Source organism: Oryctolagus cuniculus, chromosome 4 (genome assembly GCF_964237555.1).
Source record: "Oryctolagus cuniculus chromosome 4, mOryCun1.1, whole genome shotgun sequence".
Lineage (NCBI taxonomy): Eukaryota > Metazoa > Chordata > Mammalia > Lagomorpha > Leporidae > Oryctolagus > Oryctolagus cuniculus.
This window is the reverse complement of record NC_091435.1, coordinates 152,569,264-152,586,515: the sequence shown is the minus strand read 5'-3', so window position 1 is coordinate 152,586,515 and position 17,252 is coordinate 152,569,264. Positions and strand designations below refer to the sequence as shown.

The following is a 17,252-nucleotide window of genomic DNA, read 5'->3' as shown; positions in this document are numbered from 1 at the left end:
CCAGACACTGTGTGTGGGTGCTGTAAAGGCTGCCGGCAGGCGTCCACCAGAGCTTTCACACCCTGAGAATCTGGCCACGATGCCACTCCTGTCCCGATCAGCACTCAGCCCCCAGCTCCCGTCTACTGTGTTGGCCCCTACATGGGGGCCTACTGCCCCAGTCTCAGTAAGTCCTGCCAAAGAGCTTACCACAAAGAAATGTCCCTGCAGGCCTGCCTAGGAAATCAGGGAAACATCTAAAGGGGTAAATCCTGTTAGATCCTAGGCAACGAAGGAAGTCTGATTTTATCTGTGGCTCAAACTTAAAAAGCGGCCGTAACTATCACATACTGCATCCGGGTCACAACACGGAAAACCTTTCCAAACGTTTCTGCTTTTGCCCCCTCTTCCTTTCTTTCCATTTCCCTCGCAGAGGAACCTGAGCTTACAGCTGCTAGTGCTGACTCTGCTCCCCAGCCCCTCCCCTCTGCACCACCTGCTAACGGTGATGTACATTCTCGGGATGCACATTAGCAGGTGGTGCAGAGACGGCTCCCCAAGGACGGGAGCTGGTCACGTCTGCCCCTGAGGCCGCTTCAGGACCCCACAGTGCATCTCCCAGGTCTCATAGACGCACCTGAGCCTGACTCCCTCCCTCCTGCAGCAGGGGGAGCGCTACACTCAGCAGCTTGACGCAGCGTCCAATGTCCGGTCTCTCCTATCTCTTACAGTACCGTGAACTTTAAGCTGGAAACAGCAGAGAATGAAAAACACCTGCTACAAATGTGTGGCTGCTTCATAGGAACCTAAGAAATAGCTCAACTGTCACACGGCTAAGCTAATGAATTGGTAAAAAAATTAAACATTGTTTTCTTCTGACTCATACTGCCATACTTATTTATCCATAGACTAAAGAAACATCTTCCCATTCTGACCTTCAGAGCTTTCGTTTTTGGAAATAGCACGCCATTGGTCAAGCCAGTCTGTGATTTATTTATTTAAATTAAATTTCTTGCTTTTACCAGTTGAAAAATGAAAGCAAAAACAAAAGTGAACGGATCAGTGACTGGTTGCGGGAGAACAAGTCCTTCCTACAGCGTGTGGAGAACAGTGCACGCTTTAGGAAATCAGTTCAGGTGTGGTGTCTGAGACGCTAACTAACGTTTAATCAACCTCGGTGTCTGAATCCTGCTCTCTAAAACAACCACGAAACACTAAACTCTTTCAGATCCAGTCAGGTCAGGGGAGCCGTTTTTCCAACACAGGTCAGTGAAGCGCATTTCAGCAGGAGCTCGAAAGTGTGGCTGGTGCACTGCCGTCAGAGAGCTCTCGCACCACACAGGCTGCACAAAGGCACAGGGAGCGACTCACCACGTCGTAGGTTGTTACGATCTTCTTCAAGACCTCGGGGACGATTCCCTGCAGCTCCATGGTAGGATAGGGCTCGCTGAGGTTCAGGACCACCAGCGGGCTGTTGTCGGGCCCCAGGAAGCGGGTCGACACTGCCAGCATGCACTGCATGAGGTTGGCCACAGAGGACAGGCCACACAGCTCCTTGAACGACACCACCGCGCTCTGTTAAACGGAAGGGAAGGTGGCATTTTTAACCAGGGCTTTTAATTTCTCATGGACACAACACTGATTACACTTGAACTACCTGGTACAACAGCTATTAGCGATGCTATGAAGACTTGGCTAACGAGTCTGGGAAAAGTAGCTGTTTTCCAAAGTAAACATAGTTATAGACATCTGTAATAAAAACTTATCAAAAGTACTGAAATGCAAATAAGTCAAATTCTTCCAAAGGGCAAGGCCTCTTTTCAGATAAAAGTTCACAGTAGAGCCAAGGCTGATTGGCAAATATGAGCAAACAACAACAACGGGCTTCTGCGTTAGAAAAATCAAATCGGGTTTAAAATAAGGATCAAATAAACCACTCATCCTAAAAAGGAAAGGGCTGTTTGTGAGGCAGGACCTTGAATCCCTCTCACCTGTTGGAGGCTGCTGCTGGTTCCTGGAGCAGCAGCTGACAAGCAGGTGTCTTGGCCCCCGGCCTCCCCGCTTAGCATCTCCACCTGTCCCAGTGCTTCTCTGGCTTTCCAATGACCAGAGTCTGCCAGTAAAGTGTCCACAAAAGGAAACCCCTCAACACTGTCAAATTCTCGGAGCACTTGCCAAGTGCTGAGCTGTTTCAGGCATGTTGATTACCTGTTCCCTCACTCGACCCTCACAGCAAGCCGCAGGGTGGAGGAAGCGGCAGCCTGAGCCATAAACTCTGTTGGCTGTACAGCTGCACAGCCAGCAAGTGAAGAAGTCAAGATTTCACCAGCAACCTAGTGATGTTGAGGCCTGTGCTTTCAATCACCATGCTGTAACAGCACGTCGACTCTACTCACAGTGAGACTCCAAGCGCACTTGGGGTCCTGGTCTGTGCCGGGCTGGTGGCCAGTGGGAAGGATCTAGGCTTCGTAGAACCTGTGCCTTCTGCTCTCAAATTCCCCGGGTTCTTGGGGATGAGCAACACTTTAATTTCAAATGTAAGCATTTTGCTTTTATTAGCATGTCTTCAAACATGACCATCAACCTATATCATTTCGCTCAAGAGCTCCTAGATGTCGGTGGCACAGGCAATCCTTATTGTGACATCTCAAGGGGGGTCTCTGGGTGACTCTGCCACCCCTCCCGGTCTTACTGTCTTCACCTCCCCTACTGGTGTCCACAGCTGTCCTATTTCTTTCTCTGCCTGCTCACTGTCTGTCTCCCTTTTCCACTGCCACCCTCCTCCAGAGTACGAGACCCTCAAGGGCAGGCAGTCCATCTGTCTGTCCACGGCTGCACCCTTGAGGCCTGGACTGCTCGTGTCCCACAGGCGCTCTCTAAACATCCCGCGGACCACTCTGTCGGGCTGGCACACTCATGTGGCTCTGCAAAAGATGACGCCCACACTCTGGAAAAGCCTCAAGGCCTTCTGTATCCAGTGACTGCAGCAGCCAGCAGGCAGGCAACAGCGTGGCCGGCTTGGTGCTGAGGGTTCCCCAACCCACACTCACTCTCAGAGGAGCGGAAAGCCCTTTGCATTTCCGTACTGCTTTTAACTCAAGAGAAGAAAAATAAATTTCCCTGTTGTGAAGTTTTTGTATTCATTCGGTATCCAGAGAATCAGTAGGCAAAAAACTATGTTGAATATCCTGTGTCAGATTTTATTTTCTGGTGTCATTCTGGGTCATTTTAAAAAATACATTTAAAAGACAACCCTCACACACAGAGCACCTCGCACACATGCAGCACGTCCCAAGACTGTGCTGGGCTGGGGCCGCTGTCTTGGTGAGGCAGGCTCTCGTCCAGCTCCGCGATGCCCGTGGACTGACTCACATGCGGACAAACCTCGGTTAGAGACCTCATTCCTAACTGACTACTTCGACACAATATATATTGACTTAGCAAATTGTTGTTTTAGATGGCTAATAAATACAGACACCATGAGTGTTTTACTTACATACAATCATTTACCCTCTAAAATCAAGAGGAGTTCGATAGGCAAACACAATGGCTCATTTAAAGGCCTATTACCTCCTCAGTACTCCGGTGCCATCAGATGGGGCTGGAACAAGTCCTTTACTTTGAGCTACATCTCTTTTATTTTTGACAGATCATCCATCTGTGTTCCAGCTAAGGAACATTCAGAAATACCAGGGATTCCCATGCACGCTATTGGAAAAAAAATAAGGAACTGTTCGGTAGACATTAACAGGGATTAACGGGTGAGGGTAGGTCAGCAACAAGACTGGTTTGTTTTACCATGTAATTAATGTATTCAATAACAACTGCAGTTTTGGGAATGTAAATTTAAATTTGAAAAATGAGAATAGTGGTACACATTCTAGTAACCGATTGGAATCGACAAAGCACTGAAAATTGAAATACAATTGTATATACGTAAACCATGGAGGGCACCCAGTGGGAGAAGTGCTGGGTAAACACTGAGACGCGGGCGCGCACCTGCATGCTCTCTCTCAGGTCCGTGGCTTCCCGGATCGGGGGCTGGGCATTCTTGAACACCTCGTCTACAGTTTTAATCCACAGCGTTCTCAAGGACGCATACTCCCTGGACTTCTTCCCCTTTCTCACAGAGAGGCCCCGCTTGTGAGGCTTCCCTCCTCCTCTTCGGTTCGTGATCGCCACGTGGACAAAGAGGGAGGCGTGAGCCAGGACCTCCCCCGTCAAGGACTGCAGGGGGACGTGGCGGTAGCCCGTCTGCAGGCACTCGAAGGGAATGGTGTACTGGCCGATGAACTCGTCCCCAATGTAGTCATCGTCCAGCACGACAAAGCGCACCATGGCCAGCTCAGGCAGGTTGATCTGAAATTCAAAGCTCTCATCAAAGATGGGAGCGTCTCCATTCTGGTGCACAGTTTTTGTCCTCTGCTCTGCACAGTCAGCAGGGATGCCGTGGATCTCGACGTAGACGTAAGGGTCCACCACGTCCCCTTTGGCACCAGACCCTTTGGGTTTGGGGAAGTTCTGCCCGCTGATGATTTTAATGTGCAGGAGCTGAGGCGACACCCCCGGGACGGAGTCTTTTGTGTTGGCACTGAAGAAGGACACCTCCTCCCTCATGATGGCGGGCCGGAGGACGTAGCCACAGTTGCCGTTCTGCCTAAACCAGCCGATGTTCAGGTCCATCATCAGGCCTGGCGTCTGGAAGTTCATGGCCACGATCTGACAACCACATTTCCAGAAATCTTGAGGGTTCATGTTACTGGAGTCAATTCGCATGGGACTGGGGAAGACCCTGGCAAGGAAACGCTTGTTGTAATTGACAAAGTCCCCGGGGTTTTCATTGGCATATTTGCTGGCCAGCACTTCATTAAACGAGCAGACTTCCCAGTACTTCTGAACCTGGAATGACACCTGGAACTCCTTGAACTGGACAGACTTGCAGATGCTGACCAGTTCAGACAGCTCTTTGCAGAGCTGGAATCGCTTCACGGGCACGTTGTTGGGTTGCTCCATGTTCTCCTTCCCCATCCGCTGCGACATCTCTGCTCCTTCGTCCTCGTCGGTCACGTCCCCGTCTACTCCAGAGCAGTTCGAGGACAGCTTCTTGGCTTTGATCAGTATTCTCCCTTTCAGGACGTCCGGGGACGGCAGGTAAGATTCCTCGACGTTGGGTGACGTTGTGTAGAGCTTGTCTCCTATGATCTTCTTCATGTGTTGAACCATTACCTTCTGTTGCTTAATGGAGCAGTGGTTCTCCAAGCACAAGATGAGAGGGTACTCGGACGCGAAGAAGGCGTACTTGTTAATGATGTCGATGACGCTGCGGAACACTATCTGAGACGTCATGGTGTGGCCCGTGTAGATGACCGGCTCGTTGTCTGGCCCGTCCCACACGTCCAGCTCAACACTCCGGCAGCCCATCTTCAGAGCTCGAATGTAGCCCGTGATGTCGGAGGGGCCTCGGAACTGATCCTCTATTAAATACGTATTGTGGGATGAGTTTATAAAGTAATGGGACAGGGGCTGCTTCATGTCCTGGCACACCTTCTTATGCTCTGGATCAAATATGTAACAGTCAGGTGACATAAGGTAATTCGTGAACCCGTCAATGGAGAGCCAGCCCTTTTCCTGACCCTCTTTAGATGGCTCGTATTTGTGAATAATTTCAAGGCTTATTTCCTCATTTATATGTGCCACACCCTGTTCCGCCTCGAGAAACATCATAAGGTCCTTGGTATCAAGGAATTCTTTATTGCTTGAAAACTGAACTAAAAGGAAATAAATTTCAGGTCTAGTACAAAGCTCATGGAAAACCTCAATAAATTCTTCCTTTGTGACATCAGTACCAGCTTTATCCTTTGATTTGTGCAACTCTTTGAACTTCAGCTCAATTTTGCTTGTTTTTAAACCAGGGTTAAGGTTTCTGATGCATTGCACAGCACTACACAGAGTTATGTGTCCAAGGTTATCTACATCAATTTCACTAAACATTTGTGAAATCCAAGAAGTCCTCATGTTGTCTTGGCTACTCTCTAACATATCAAGGGTATGTTTTCCATAGGAGATTAGGTACCGCAGTCCTGTTACCCAGATGTTTGCAACATCTGCAGAGTTGGCAACCAAGTCAAGTGACTCATAATTCTCTCCATAAATGACTGAAAATGCACAGTCTTCAGATATCTGGTCGGAAATGCCATTGCTGCGGAAGATGTCAGTGTTTTTTCCTGTTCTCACTTCCTTGATGGATTTAATGTCGATCTTGGCTTTCTCGGAATCTTTCTTCGATGGCTCCCACCTCAGGCTCTGCATGTCAGCATCCAGTAAAAAATACCTATGGTATATTCTAGAGTTGGAGCGGACCTTTTTGAGTTCCGAGCCCTCAACCATTGAGTTGATGCAGTCGCTGGCACTGCTGATCTTCTTCTCTGTCGGCATGCTGCTGAACGACACTGTCTTCTTCCGTTCCCTTTTCTGTTTTGTGCCATCCTGGGAGAAAAAAAAAATAATGTATTAAAATAGCATGACCACAGGCTTCTATGTTCAGTAGTAGAAGTAAAAACTTAACTTCCTTGGATAAAATTATGCTAATAGGATTTCCTATTCTTTTTTTTTTTTTTTAAAGATTTATCTTATTTGAAAGAGAGAGAGAGAGATTTTCCATCCATTGCTTCATTCCCCAGATGGCCGCAACAGTCAGGGCTGAGCCAGGCCAAAGCCAGGAGCCACAAGCTTCATCTGGGTCTCCCACATGGGTGACAGGAGCCCAAACACTTGGGCCATCTTTCACTGCCTTTCCCAGGTCATTACCAGGAAGCTGGAATGAAAGTGGAGCAGCTGGGACTCAAACTTGTGCCCATATGGGATACCAGTGTTGCAGGCAGCAGCTTTACCTGCTATCCCACAATGCTGGCCCCAGGATTTCCTATTCTGAGTCCTGTGATTAATGATATTCATTCATGTCTAAAGCACAAGTGGTCTTGGAGTTTACAGCCTAATACCAACAGGTAAGAACTTGTTATTGAATAATTGCAATTCATGTTTGCTAAGAAACACAGTTTCATTACCATACAATAAAATCATGTATATAAAACAGACCACATAATTTTCAGGGCCCAGGGAAAAATGAAAATGCAAGACTCCTTTCTCCAACATTATAATGAATTTCCAGAAGGGGCTAGAAGACCATTAATCTCTAAGCCCTAATGTCTGGCCCTTCTGAGTATAGGGCCTGTCCAACAGTACAGACCACAGGCCCACATGAGGAAGGTCTTGTTGAATGTTCCTTTCCTACATGAACATTGCTGAAGGCTCGTCACACCTCTGACCTCAGAATCACCTAGGCTTTCTGTTTATAGTGCTGATTCTTAGTCCCATGAAATCAGATCTCTGGGGGTGGTGGCAGAAATTTGCTTTTCTGGCAGCACCTCCACCTGATGGGTAGGTACACCAAAGTGTGACAACTGTCTCCTGGCCACTTGGCCTTGCCACCATGTCTGAACTATGGGAACTGTAAGTATCAAATGACCAGCAACAACTAAGCATGAATCATTAAAGTGTGTGCTTAATGAGTAGACACTGGAATTCCAACAGAGATACCTGGCTCTTTAGAGACTGAGATTAGCCACTGTCTAATACCTGGACAGATAGGTATCACTGTTACATTGTGTTAAGTCCAAGAAGGAGCCCTGGATTCCAACTGGAAATGCTTCTAAACTTCCAGAGCTGAACTGGTTAAAGCCTGTTACTGTGTACCAGGCTAATGCTTAGGACAGCTGTCATTCATATACTCCTAGTATTAATATAGCACTAATGCTTCCCAAAGGAAAAACTTCAGGAAGCACCTTTTTCTCAAGAAGTTTGCATCTTCAATAATGTCATCTTCAGCCTCCCTGCCTAATGTAACATCGTCCCACATGTTTAGGGATTGATATTCACAGCTATCAGTGTATTTAAGCCCTCTGTATATAGAGTCCTTCATTACTCAAATGACTTCAAAACATCTTTCACAATTTTAACCTAAAACATGAGATTGCTTTTCAGGGGGTGTATGACATAGATGATAGATTTTCAGTAAGTCATTTTAGTAAAAAATAAGGAATAGGGATAGAGGATGAAATTATATAACTTAAGTGGCAATAAAGAAAAGAACACGCAAAATATTATACTAAGGAAATTCTAATTTTCCTGCTCTGCATAGAATCTAGTTTGAATAACTCTTCTCTATGTTTTAAAAAGCTATTATGCTATTCTCTATGTCTGGAATTCAAAAATCACTTTGCTTTTTGTCTACCGACACTTCTAAGTAATTTGCAGAAGGTAATTAAACTTAAACTTTAAATCATATGGGTATCATTTTCCTTAAAGTTTCAAAATGAACCATAAGGGCTTTGTGATCTGAGTGCCAAGATAAAGCCTAAGAGCCCCAAGGCAGATTGCTTCTCTACAACTGAATCCTCAGAACAATAAAATGCAAAAAAGGTAAGAACTGTGGTAATTGTATCTAGATAGCACACTGAATTATAGCCATTCCAAATCCCTAAAGCATAGATTTTATTCCATCTATTCAAGTGAGTAGGCATGAAATTAAATTTGCGATCAGCCATGCATATAGGCATGAAACAAATGTATAAATTTCCTATTTTTCAGAATGAAGGATGTTTTCACTTTTAAAAAGATACATTTTCATTTACCTGTAATAAAGACACATGCAAACTCAGTAGAGACATTCCATAAGCTTTACAAATTGCATTTCAAAGGTGTCACTAGTAAAAGAAGTCACAAAGATAAAGGGAAGTGTTCATCCGTGAAATATGCTACAGTGTTTTCTCAACATGGTAATCTTTAATCCATCAATCTAACATGCTGATGAATATTTTAATTTATTACAAATTATGCATTTCAAGATCATAGGTTTCTTTGTTATTAAGGAGGAAGGCCAAATGGCAAAGTAAGCTGATGACATACACACTTGCTCACACAGGCAGACCTGTGGTTTTAACACCATTCTGTGCTTTAGAAACATTACCTGACTTCTCCACAGACAAGCCCTGGCTTTTCACTGGTGGCTTCTGGTCACTGATTGCAGACAGGTGCACACAGCGGCCACCCGAGCACAGACTGACATAACGACAGCAGGAACCCCCTTCTTGGAAGCCTTCTGTCTCTTCTTCCCCTCTCTGCCTGGAACCATCCTGGCCTGCCCACAGAACACCAAGGCCTGGAGAGGTCTGCTTCCTCTTCCTCTCCAACAGGTAAAACTATCAGAAAACACCGAGAGTGGAGTGTGCTTGCTTAGAGACCCACAAGGGGAACAGGTGAGAGCTGAAGCTCATCACTCAAGGTCAGATGGCTGGCTGGCAGACAGGTGATGTGATGACAACAGAAGTGGGCAAACCGGTTCCACAGGGCCAGGAGGAAGGGGGGAACAAAAGCATGTTTCTGGGAGGGAAGGAGAAGTGGGGTCCAATGGCAGGAGTTGGGGTCCCACACTGCCTGGCTCCCACTATCTTTATCCCACTGCTACTCACATCACCCTGGCTTCCATTCTTCAGCCCCACGGTGAAGACTTGCCGCAGCTAAGCCACTGGCCAGTGGCAGAGCCGGACTCTACCTTCCGTATTGACTCATAATGTAAGTTAGTCTACATTGAGCAATGAAAAGTACTCACACTGTATGCGCTATACATATAGCTTTTTAAAAACCATCAAAGTACACTAAATGTAGGTTACCTACATGCACCAACACATAAACCTAAGAAACACACACACACAGTTTCCGCTGAGGCAGGGATGGATCAAAATATTTTTTAAAAGAATATAAATAACTTCCCAGAGCTGAGCTGGCTATAAATGAGTAAATTTTAAGTACTCATCACCCAAAGCTTTCACATGGTGAATTCAAAACAGAAACTTAGGGGGTGAGCATTTGGCCTAGTGGTTCAGAATCCTGCACCCAATATCAAAGGGCCTAGGTTTAGTTCTGGCCCCTGACCCCAGCTTCTGGCTAATGCATTAATGAGCACAGCAGGCCCTAGGGGGCAGCAGTGATGGCTCAAGTAGTGGGGTTCCTGCCGCCCACATAGGAGACCTGGATTGAGCTCCCAGCTTCAACCTGGCTCAGTCCTGGCCACTGTGGGCATTTGTGGAGTGAACAGAGGATGGGAGCTGTCTCTGTCCATATGCCCCTCTGTCTTTCTACTTCTCATAAAAAAAAGGAAAATTTGGACAACTGATATATTTCTGTTACATCATTAACACTTTTTAACACCAAGAGAAGGAAGAAACACAAAAAGTCCAGCCTGGAAGAAAACCAAACCCCAACAGAAACTCCTCTATCAACACTGAAATTTTCTATTTCTCGATAGAAAATCACAAAATTTAGATGGAGAAAGAAGCACAAAGATTTGTTTATACATTAATCATCATAACTCAACAATTTTGAGTTAGAAATGATTTTAGATAAAAGAATGAACAGGAAAGAGGCTGTGGAAGCTTTTTCTGCACCACCACAAATTCAAAAACAATAAAAATGTTTACAGAACTTATATTTAGCATTAAGATGGATGGAGCCACATTGAGTCCTCTAACAAATGAAAGTTGCCACGGAAAATAGGCCACCACTTGGGACAGGCATTTGGTATACGGGTTAAGTCCCTACCGGGGAGCCTGGGTGGAGTTCAGGGTTCCTGACTTCAGTCTGGCCCAGCCCTGGCTGTTGTGGCCATTCGAGGAGGGAACCAGTGGGTGGGAGATCTCTGTCTGTCTCTATCTCTTTGCTTTTCAAATAAAATGAAGACAAATAAATAAAATAGATTTTTTTAAAATATGCTATCATTAAAATTACCAGCTGGGATTTTTAAGAAATGGTAGCGATTTCATAGGCGGCTATGGGCAATTTCACAAATCCTCACGCTGAAATGAAGTGAGAAACAGGGTGAGCCTCGTTTTTTTCTGCTGGCAACCAAGTGCTAGACACTGACTCAGTGGATCCAGCTGATCACGGAGGGGAGGGAGCGGATGAGAAGATGTGTCTGACTCAAGGCACGTGGAGGGCTGAGGCCCTGCGAGAAGAGAACTACATTTCCTATTGCTTTCCAGAGCCTGATTGCTTTCTCTCAGATGCAGGGTACCCAGCCGGGTCCCAAACGACAAGTCTAGGCAGTGGTTCTGCTGTGCCGGGCGGGGACACCGAAGAGGAGGGAATGTGGCAGGAATGTTTAAACAGAAGTTCACCCTCTGGTTCTTTCTGAGTCGAGGTATTTTGTTGGGATTATAAATAACACTAAAGAAAGGTATGGGATCTTTGTGTTTAGCAGAAGGGGTCCAGAATTAAAGAGAGTTGAGGAACCCTGGATTGAAGCAAAACAAAACAAAACAAAACAAAATTCAGAAAGACCTGAGGTCCACTAAAGGAGCACAGCGAGGCCTGACCTTTCCCCAGCTCAGTAACGATGACTCTGACTCAAAAGGGAAAGTCACGCCGGGCACACCAGGGCTGCCACGCAAGGCGTTCCACACATCGCTAAAGCTTTGATGTGCTCTCTAAGAAGAGCAGAAAGAAAAAGAAAAAAAAATCTGGAGCAAAATGGCCACTCTCAAGGTCATTTTATAAAATAAGATGAACTGAAAAATAAAGTAAGTCAGAGAGAAGGCAGGAATGGTCCCATGCTTCTTGTTCATGTGGAAGGGCCTCTTACCGCAAGTAGCAGAAGGCTCCGGGCCCCTGGATGCCTCCTGTGATGGGCCCTCCTCTCCCACAACGCAGAAGCTCCCCCCACCCACGTCTGGCCAGGAGCCTGTGAGGGCATGGATTTGCTAATGGCTCGGGAAGCTATGGGTCACTCAGAAGTCATCAGGCAAGTTCAGGTGCTTTAGGGTACAGAAAGCCATCCTAGTGAGAAAAAGCCAGTCTGTAAAACGACATCCTCTCTTCCACCCAACAGAGAGCTCTGGTCACAAGGCAACCAGAGAAACCGATCCAAACAGTGGCAAGCCCCTCTCCGTCCAAAGAGAGAAGGACACAGAAGGTGCTTCAGTTCTGGCCATGGTGTGGAAGGGAGAGGTGGCCACCCTGGAAGCAAATGAGCGAAGTCAGCTAAAACTTTAAGGAACTCCTAAAGGCCAAGCAGCAGCTGGTGCCCTGGTTTAGAATAACTAGGATCCCCCGACACAAGAAGAGTCTGTACTCCTTTCTAAGTCGTCTCCACGGGGACTCCTGAGAAAGACTACGGGATGAGCAGGAAAGAGACCCTCTCCTGGGCACAGGCATGCAGGTGATGGCTGTCACTGGGGGACAGCATGAAACTTCTTCCACTTCCTTTCACATGAAGCAACAGCGCTGAGCTGCTGTGGGAGGGCGACCAGCCCTCCACCTCCGAAGGCCACCGGGAGAAAGGCAGTAGAAACAACACTTATTTCCTCTAGAAACAGGTGAAGATGCACTGCCCCAAGGGGTAGCAGGGTGTTTGGGACTCAGAAGACTGTACAGATAAACGCAGAGCTCTGCGGTGAACAGGGGGATGCAGGAAATTCTCTTCTGCCCAAATTCAACACTGACACAGGCAGTCTGGTTGCCATAGAACGCAGGGCAAGGAATGCCGTGAAGGCACACCCCTGAGGCCCAGGTGCACACAGCTTCCTAAAACTGAAACTGGAGCAGGAAGGCCAGGAACTGCCTCTGACCCCACCAGAAGCCGAGCACTCAGTAGCAAACAGTCTACCACCAAAGGAAGAATGAGGGCATGGAAAGAGACTCCTCTCGACAGAACTTCACAGCTGCTGGCTACAAGTAGGGCAGGAACACCGAGTAACCCCCCTGGTACCCCACCTCCTAGCCTAGACACAAGGTGACAGTGGAGGAATCTGAAGCCACTTACTGGCCTTTTACTGAAGGCAACAATGGCGACTCATATCCTAAACTTGGCTCAATTACTCACTACACTGACTCATCTTCCCCAACACTAGTGACCTGGAGGAAGAAGAGGCACACACACTTCTGAACATAAATATTATTTACATCAGTCTATTAAACATGATGTCTAGCATTCAGTAAAAATTACAGGACACATAAAAGCAAGAAAAAAGCCAACATATTATCAAGAAATAATGCAATCAAAAGAGTCTGACTCAGAGATGACCCAGAAGTGAGAACTATTAGATGAGGATTTCAAAACAACAATAGCTGATTTAACAGAAAAAGTGGACAACGTACATAATTAGATGGTATATTTCCACAGAAAGATGGAAATTACCCAAAGTACAATGGAAGTGCTATTTTAAAAAACAATGCTATCAAGATGACATATCCCTTTGATAGGCTAATAAGCAAACTAATCACAGCCAAGGAAGAATCAGTGAAGACAGGCCAATAGAAATTATTAAAATCAAAACACAAAGAGACAAAAGAGTGAAAAAATATACATAACAGCATCCAAGAGCTGTTCTCTTGCGTATGTGAAAATGGAGTGTTTGTAGGAAAAGACTGAGAACAGGGTAGAATATTCAAAGATAATGCCTAGAATTTTCCAAAATCTGATCTAAGAAGCTTAAGCAGGATCAAACACAGACACATACAGCCACAGACATACACGCCTAAACATATTATTGCCAAACTGCCAAAAACCAATTATAAAGAGAAAGACAGCTAGAGAAGAAAGCAAGGTGCAAAGAACCACAAACAAGGTGACCTCCAGGAGATCCACCTACATCCAGCTTGACTACTAGCTTACAAATACACTGCAAGTAATGAATAGTGTTATAGGAAAACTTGTTCTCTTTTAAAGAACCATAGTCCCTCAATTTTCCTGTGCTTTCAAAGACAAAGGTGTCCTAGCCTAGATATTGGTGTTTGAGGGTTCAAAAGAGGTTTTCAGTGGTGTCGCTAGACTGCCAGTCCATTCCTTTACTCCAAGGAGTCCTGAATCATGGCCTATTGACAAAAATTTAGAAGGCAAATCAAGATTAATGCTCCCTAGAAATGGCAGCCTTAAACATTACAGTAGGGGTAAAGGATAGATGTTTTTACAGGGTTGGAAAGAGAACTCTGAGGCTAGCCAGAAGAGAAATGACAAACTGAGAGAAAGGAAAAAAAAGAAAATACATAATTTGCAGACAGAAGTTATGGAATTTTACTAATAAAAATCTATCACAGAAAAAACTCTTCCCAATAGCTATGAAATCGTTTTCAAAAAAGTGGAACAAAGTAATCCAATGGTTTACAAACGTCCTGGTCTAGGAGTCACTCGCAGAAACACGACATCATGGCCACAAGCCGTGGGAGCACTGCACATCCTCTGTACCTCAGTGTCCCCATATGTGAAACAGGCATCCGAAAACAGCCACCCTTTCTACGCTACTCAGAACACCTACTTCAGATGCTTGTTACAAAGATAAGAGAAGTTCCCATATGAAAAGTGATTTAAATACTGCTGGGAATTTGGACCCTGTTAAATAACTATGTCTCAGGCTGAGGTTATTACTTCATAGAAGAAAGACAAAAAGAAAACGTCATTGTAAGTGTGTAGCTGCAACAGGCTGACCACCTAGGATTTGCTGACAGGTAGTCCTGAACCGGAAGAAACAGAATAATGTTACTCTCTTAGAGGCTTATTTAACTGAGACCACTACTAAGGTAACCCCAAGTTTCTGAACATAATCAGATGGATTCGATGCCTCAGACACACTGGGAAATTATCAGAGATAACCAGGTGCAGTATCAAAATGAAGTTCACACACTCCACATCTGTAGGGGACAAATAAGTAAACATTCCTCCAAGTCTTGTGTTGATTTTCCCACCAGTTTAATTAAAACTACAATTTTATGTATAAATATTCACATATAAAAATCACAAATGTGAAGCCATGATTCCCGTAACTCCCATAATACTTCTGTCTAAAAAAAAATTAAATGACCTCATTCAAGGCAGTTTGTGACTGGAATTATTCAATGATTTCTTTTCTACTTCCTACCCACGTTATTTTCAGTATTGGTAAACTACAGTGTTCAAAACAGCTATATTTAAAGAGAGCAAATTTCCAATTTCTATAAAATGACACTTGAAGGTCAGGTTAACACTTTCAAATCATTCAATGTAATGGGCTGCACTTGCCTTTAAAATACTGGGGTCTTGTGAAATCAGAGGACCACAGTGAAACACAATACTATCTTTACGTTAGTCTTTTGGCAAAACATTTTCACTACTACTGAAATATTTGTTCAAAGCCAATTTACACAAGCATAACCTACATCTGTGTTCAATGTAAACTACAATAATATTCATCGGTTTCCTCCAGTAATGAAAGACTTAATAATAAACACCGAGTTCTATAAATTACTCTAGCGATATTTTACATTCCAGTGAAAATACGGGTGCTAATCAATTTTAATTTATGATCTAGAGTAATGGCACTTAAGCGGCACAATTTGCTCTGGAAACTGTCTGTGTTTCTCAACTGTTTTTATAGGGTTATTTCATAGTCGGCACAAGAAAGAGCCTGCAGACTGCTTAGGCTACAGAGCTTTTACAAGATGTTATTATAAAACTTTGTTAATAACTGTCTAATAAGTTGTACTGATTTCTTTTTAAAAATTTATTTATTTTATTTGAAAGGCAGAGAGGCAGATGGAGGGAGGGGGAGAGAGAGAGAGAGAGAGAGAGAGAGGTCTTCCATCTGCTGGTTCACTCCCCAGATAGCTGCAAAGGCCAGAGCTGCGCTGATCCGAAGCCAGGAGCCAAGAACTCCTTCTGGGTCTCCCACACGGGTGCAGGGGCCCAAGGACTTGGATCATCTTCTACTGCTTTCCCAGGCCACAGCAGAGAGCTGGATGGGAAGTGGAGTAACAGCTGGGACTTCAGCCGGCACCCATATTGGATGCTGGCACTGCAGGCAGCGGCTTTACTCACTATGCCACAGTGCTGGCCCCATTATACTGATTTTTTAAAAAGTATGCAATTTGAATCACATCATGTGACTATGTGAGTCCAAATATGATTGATCTTCCATCTGCTGGTTTACTCCCCAGACAACAGCCAGCACTGGCCAAACCAAATCCAGGAACCAGGAGCTTTATTGGGGTCTTCCACATGGGTAGCAGGGGCCCAAATATTTGGTTCATCTACTGCTTTTCCCAGGCCATTAGCAGGGAGTGGCATAGGAAGTGGAGCAACCAGGACTCAAACTGGTATCCATATGGATGCCAGTGTTACAGGAGGCAACCTTACCCACTACCCCACAATACTGGCCCCCAAATATGATCAATTCTAAGAGAAACTTTTTAGCTTTTTAAATTTTTTAATTTATTTTCATTTTATTTGAAAGGAATAGAGGGAAGAGAGAGAGAGAGAAAGAGAGAGATTTTTCCATCTGCTGGTTCACTTCCCAAATGTGACAATACCTGGGGCTGGGCCAGGCTGAAGTCAGGAAGGAGCCTGGAACTCAATGCAGGTCTTACCCCCTGGATGGCATCACCTGCGGTTCCCACAGTGAGTGTCAGCAGGAAGCTGAATTGAAGTGGAGGAGCAGGGACTCCATCGGGACGCAGGTGCCCCAAGCAGGGTCTCAGCCATTACACCAAACATCTGCTCCCCAAGAGTAACTTCTTAATTCCTAATTTTCTCATCCTAAACTGTGCTGTTTCTCCATCTCTTCGGGATAGCTTAGGAGAAAAAAATTCATTTTCATCACTTGTTAAAATTCTTAAAGTTTGGCATTGCCTGGGGTTGAGGGAAAAGAACACGGCTCTCCAGTGCTAGCTGGAAGTTAGCGGGAAAGCTTCTACGGAGACCTCTCCCGTGCAGGCGCAGCCACCACCTGGGGACACATCACCACAGCGAGTGAAGAACAGGAGCTCTTCCAATCCCAAATTGTAGTCACTCCATAATTATTTTACAATTAAGTTTTAAAGGAAAATTGGCCCACTCACAATTTATTATGCAATCGCTTTGCTGTTTTCTTCCTATTTGTCTAGTGGGAAAAAAAACTTTTTCCTGAAGCCTTTTAAATCCAATTGTTTATTTGCATATGAAATTAGTATGTTCGTGTGAGGGGGACAATTAAATCAGAAAAACAAGTAACAAAATAATGAATCACAGAAAAGGGAAACTCAGCTTCCTAAAAAACATTGCTTTGTGTCCTAAGCCTTCACAAGCCCACAGGATTCTGGCCCTCAATGTCAACTCTGCCCTAAACTCGCACAGCACTTAGAGTCTCTGTCCTATAATTTAACACTTAATGATAGCCTGACTCAGTTCTCTAATTATTTTATGTGGGTTCCTC

General features: G+C 45.0%; 1 protein-coding gene across 1 annotated transcript in view; it reads right to left on the bottom strand.

Moving 5' to 3' along the window:
* Nucleotides 1-17,252, bottom strand: part of PLCL2 (phospholipase C like 2) — a 196,817-nt gene that overhangs the window by 72,113 nt on the left and 107,452 nt on the right. Inside the window, exons 2-3 of the mRNA XM_008266046.4 lie at nt 3,979-6,465; nt 1,351-1,554 (exon numbers count right to left, since the gene is read on the bottom strand). Of these exons, the coding sequence (XP_008264268.3) occupies nt 1,351-1,554; nt 3,979-6,465 (2,691 nt within the window). The remainder of the gene's footprint in view (nt 1-1,350; nt 1,555-3,978; nt 6,466-17,252) is intronic.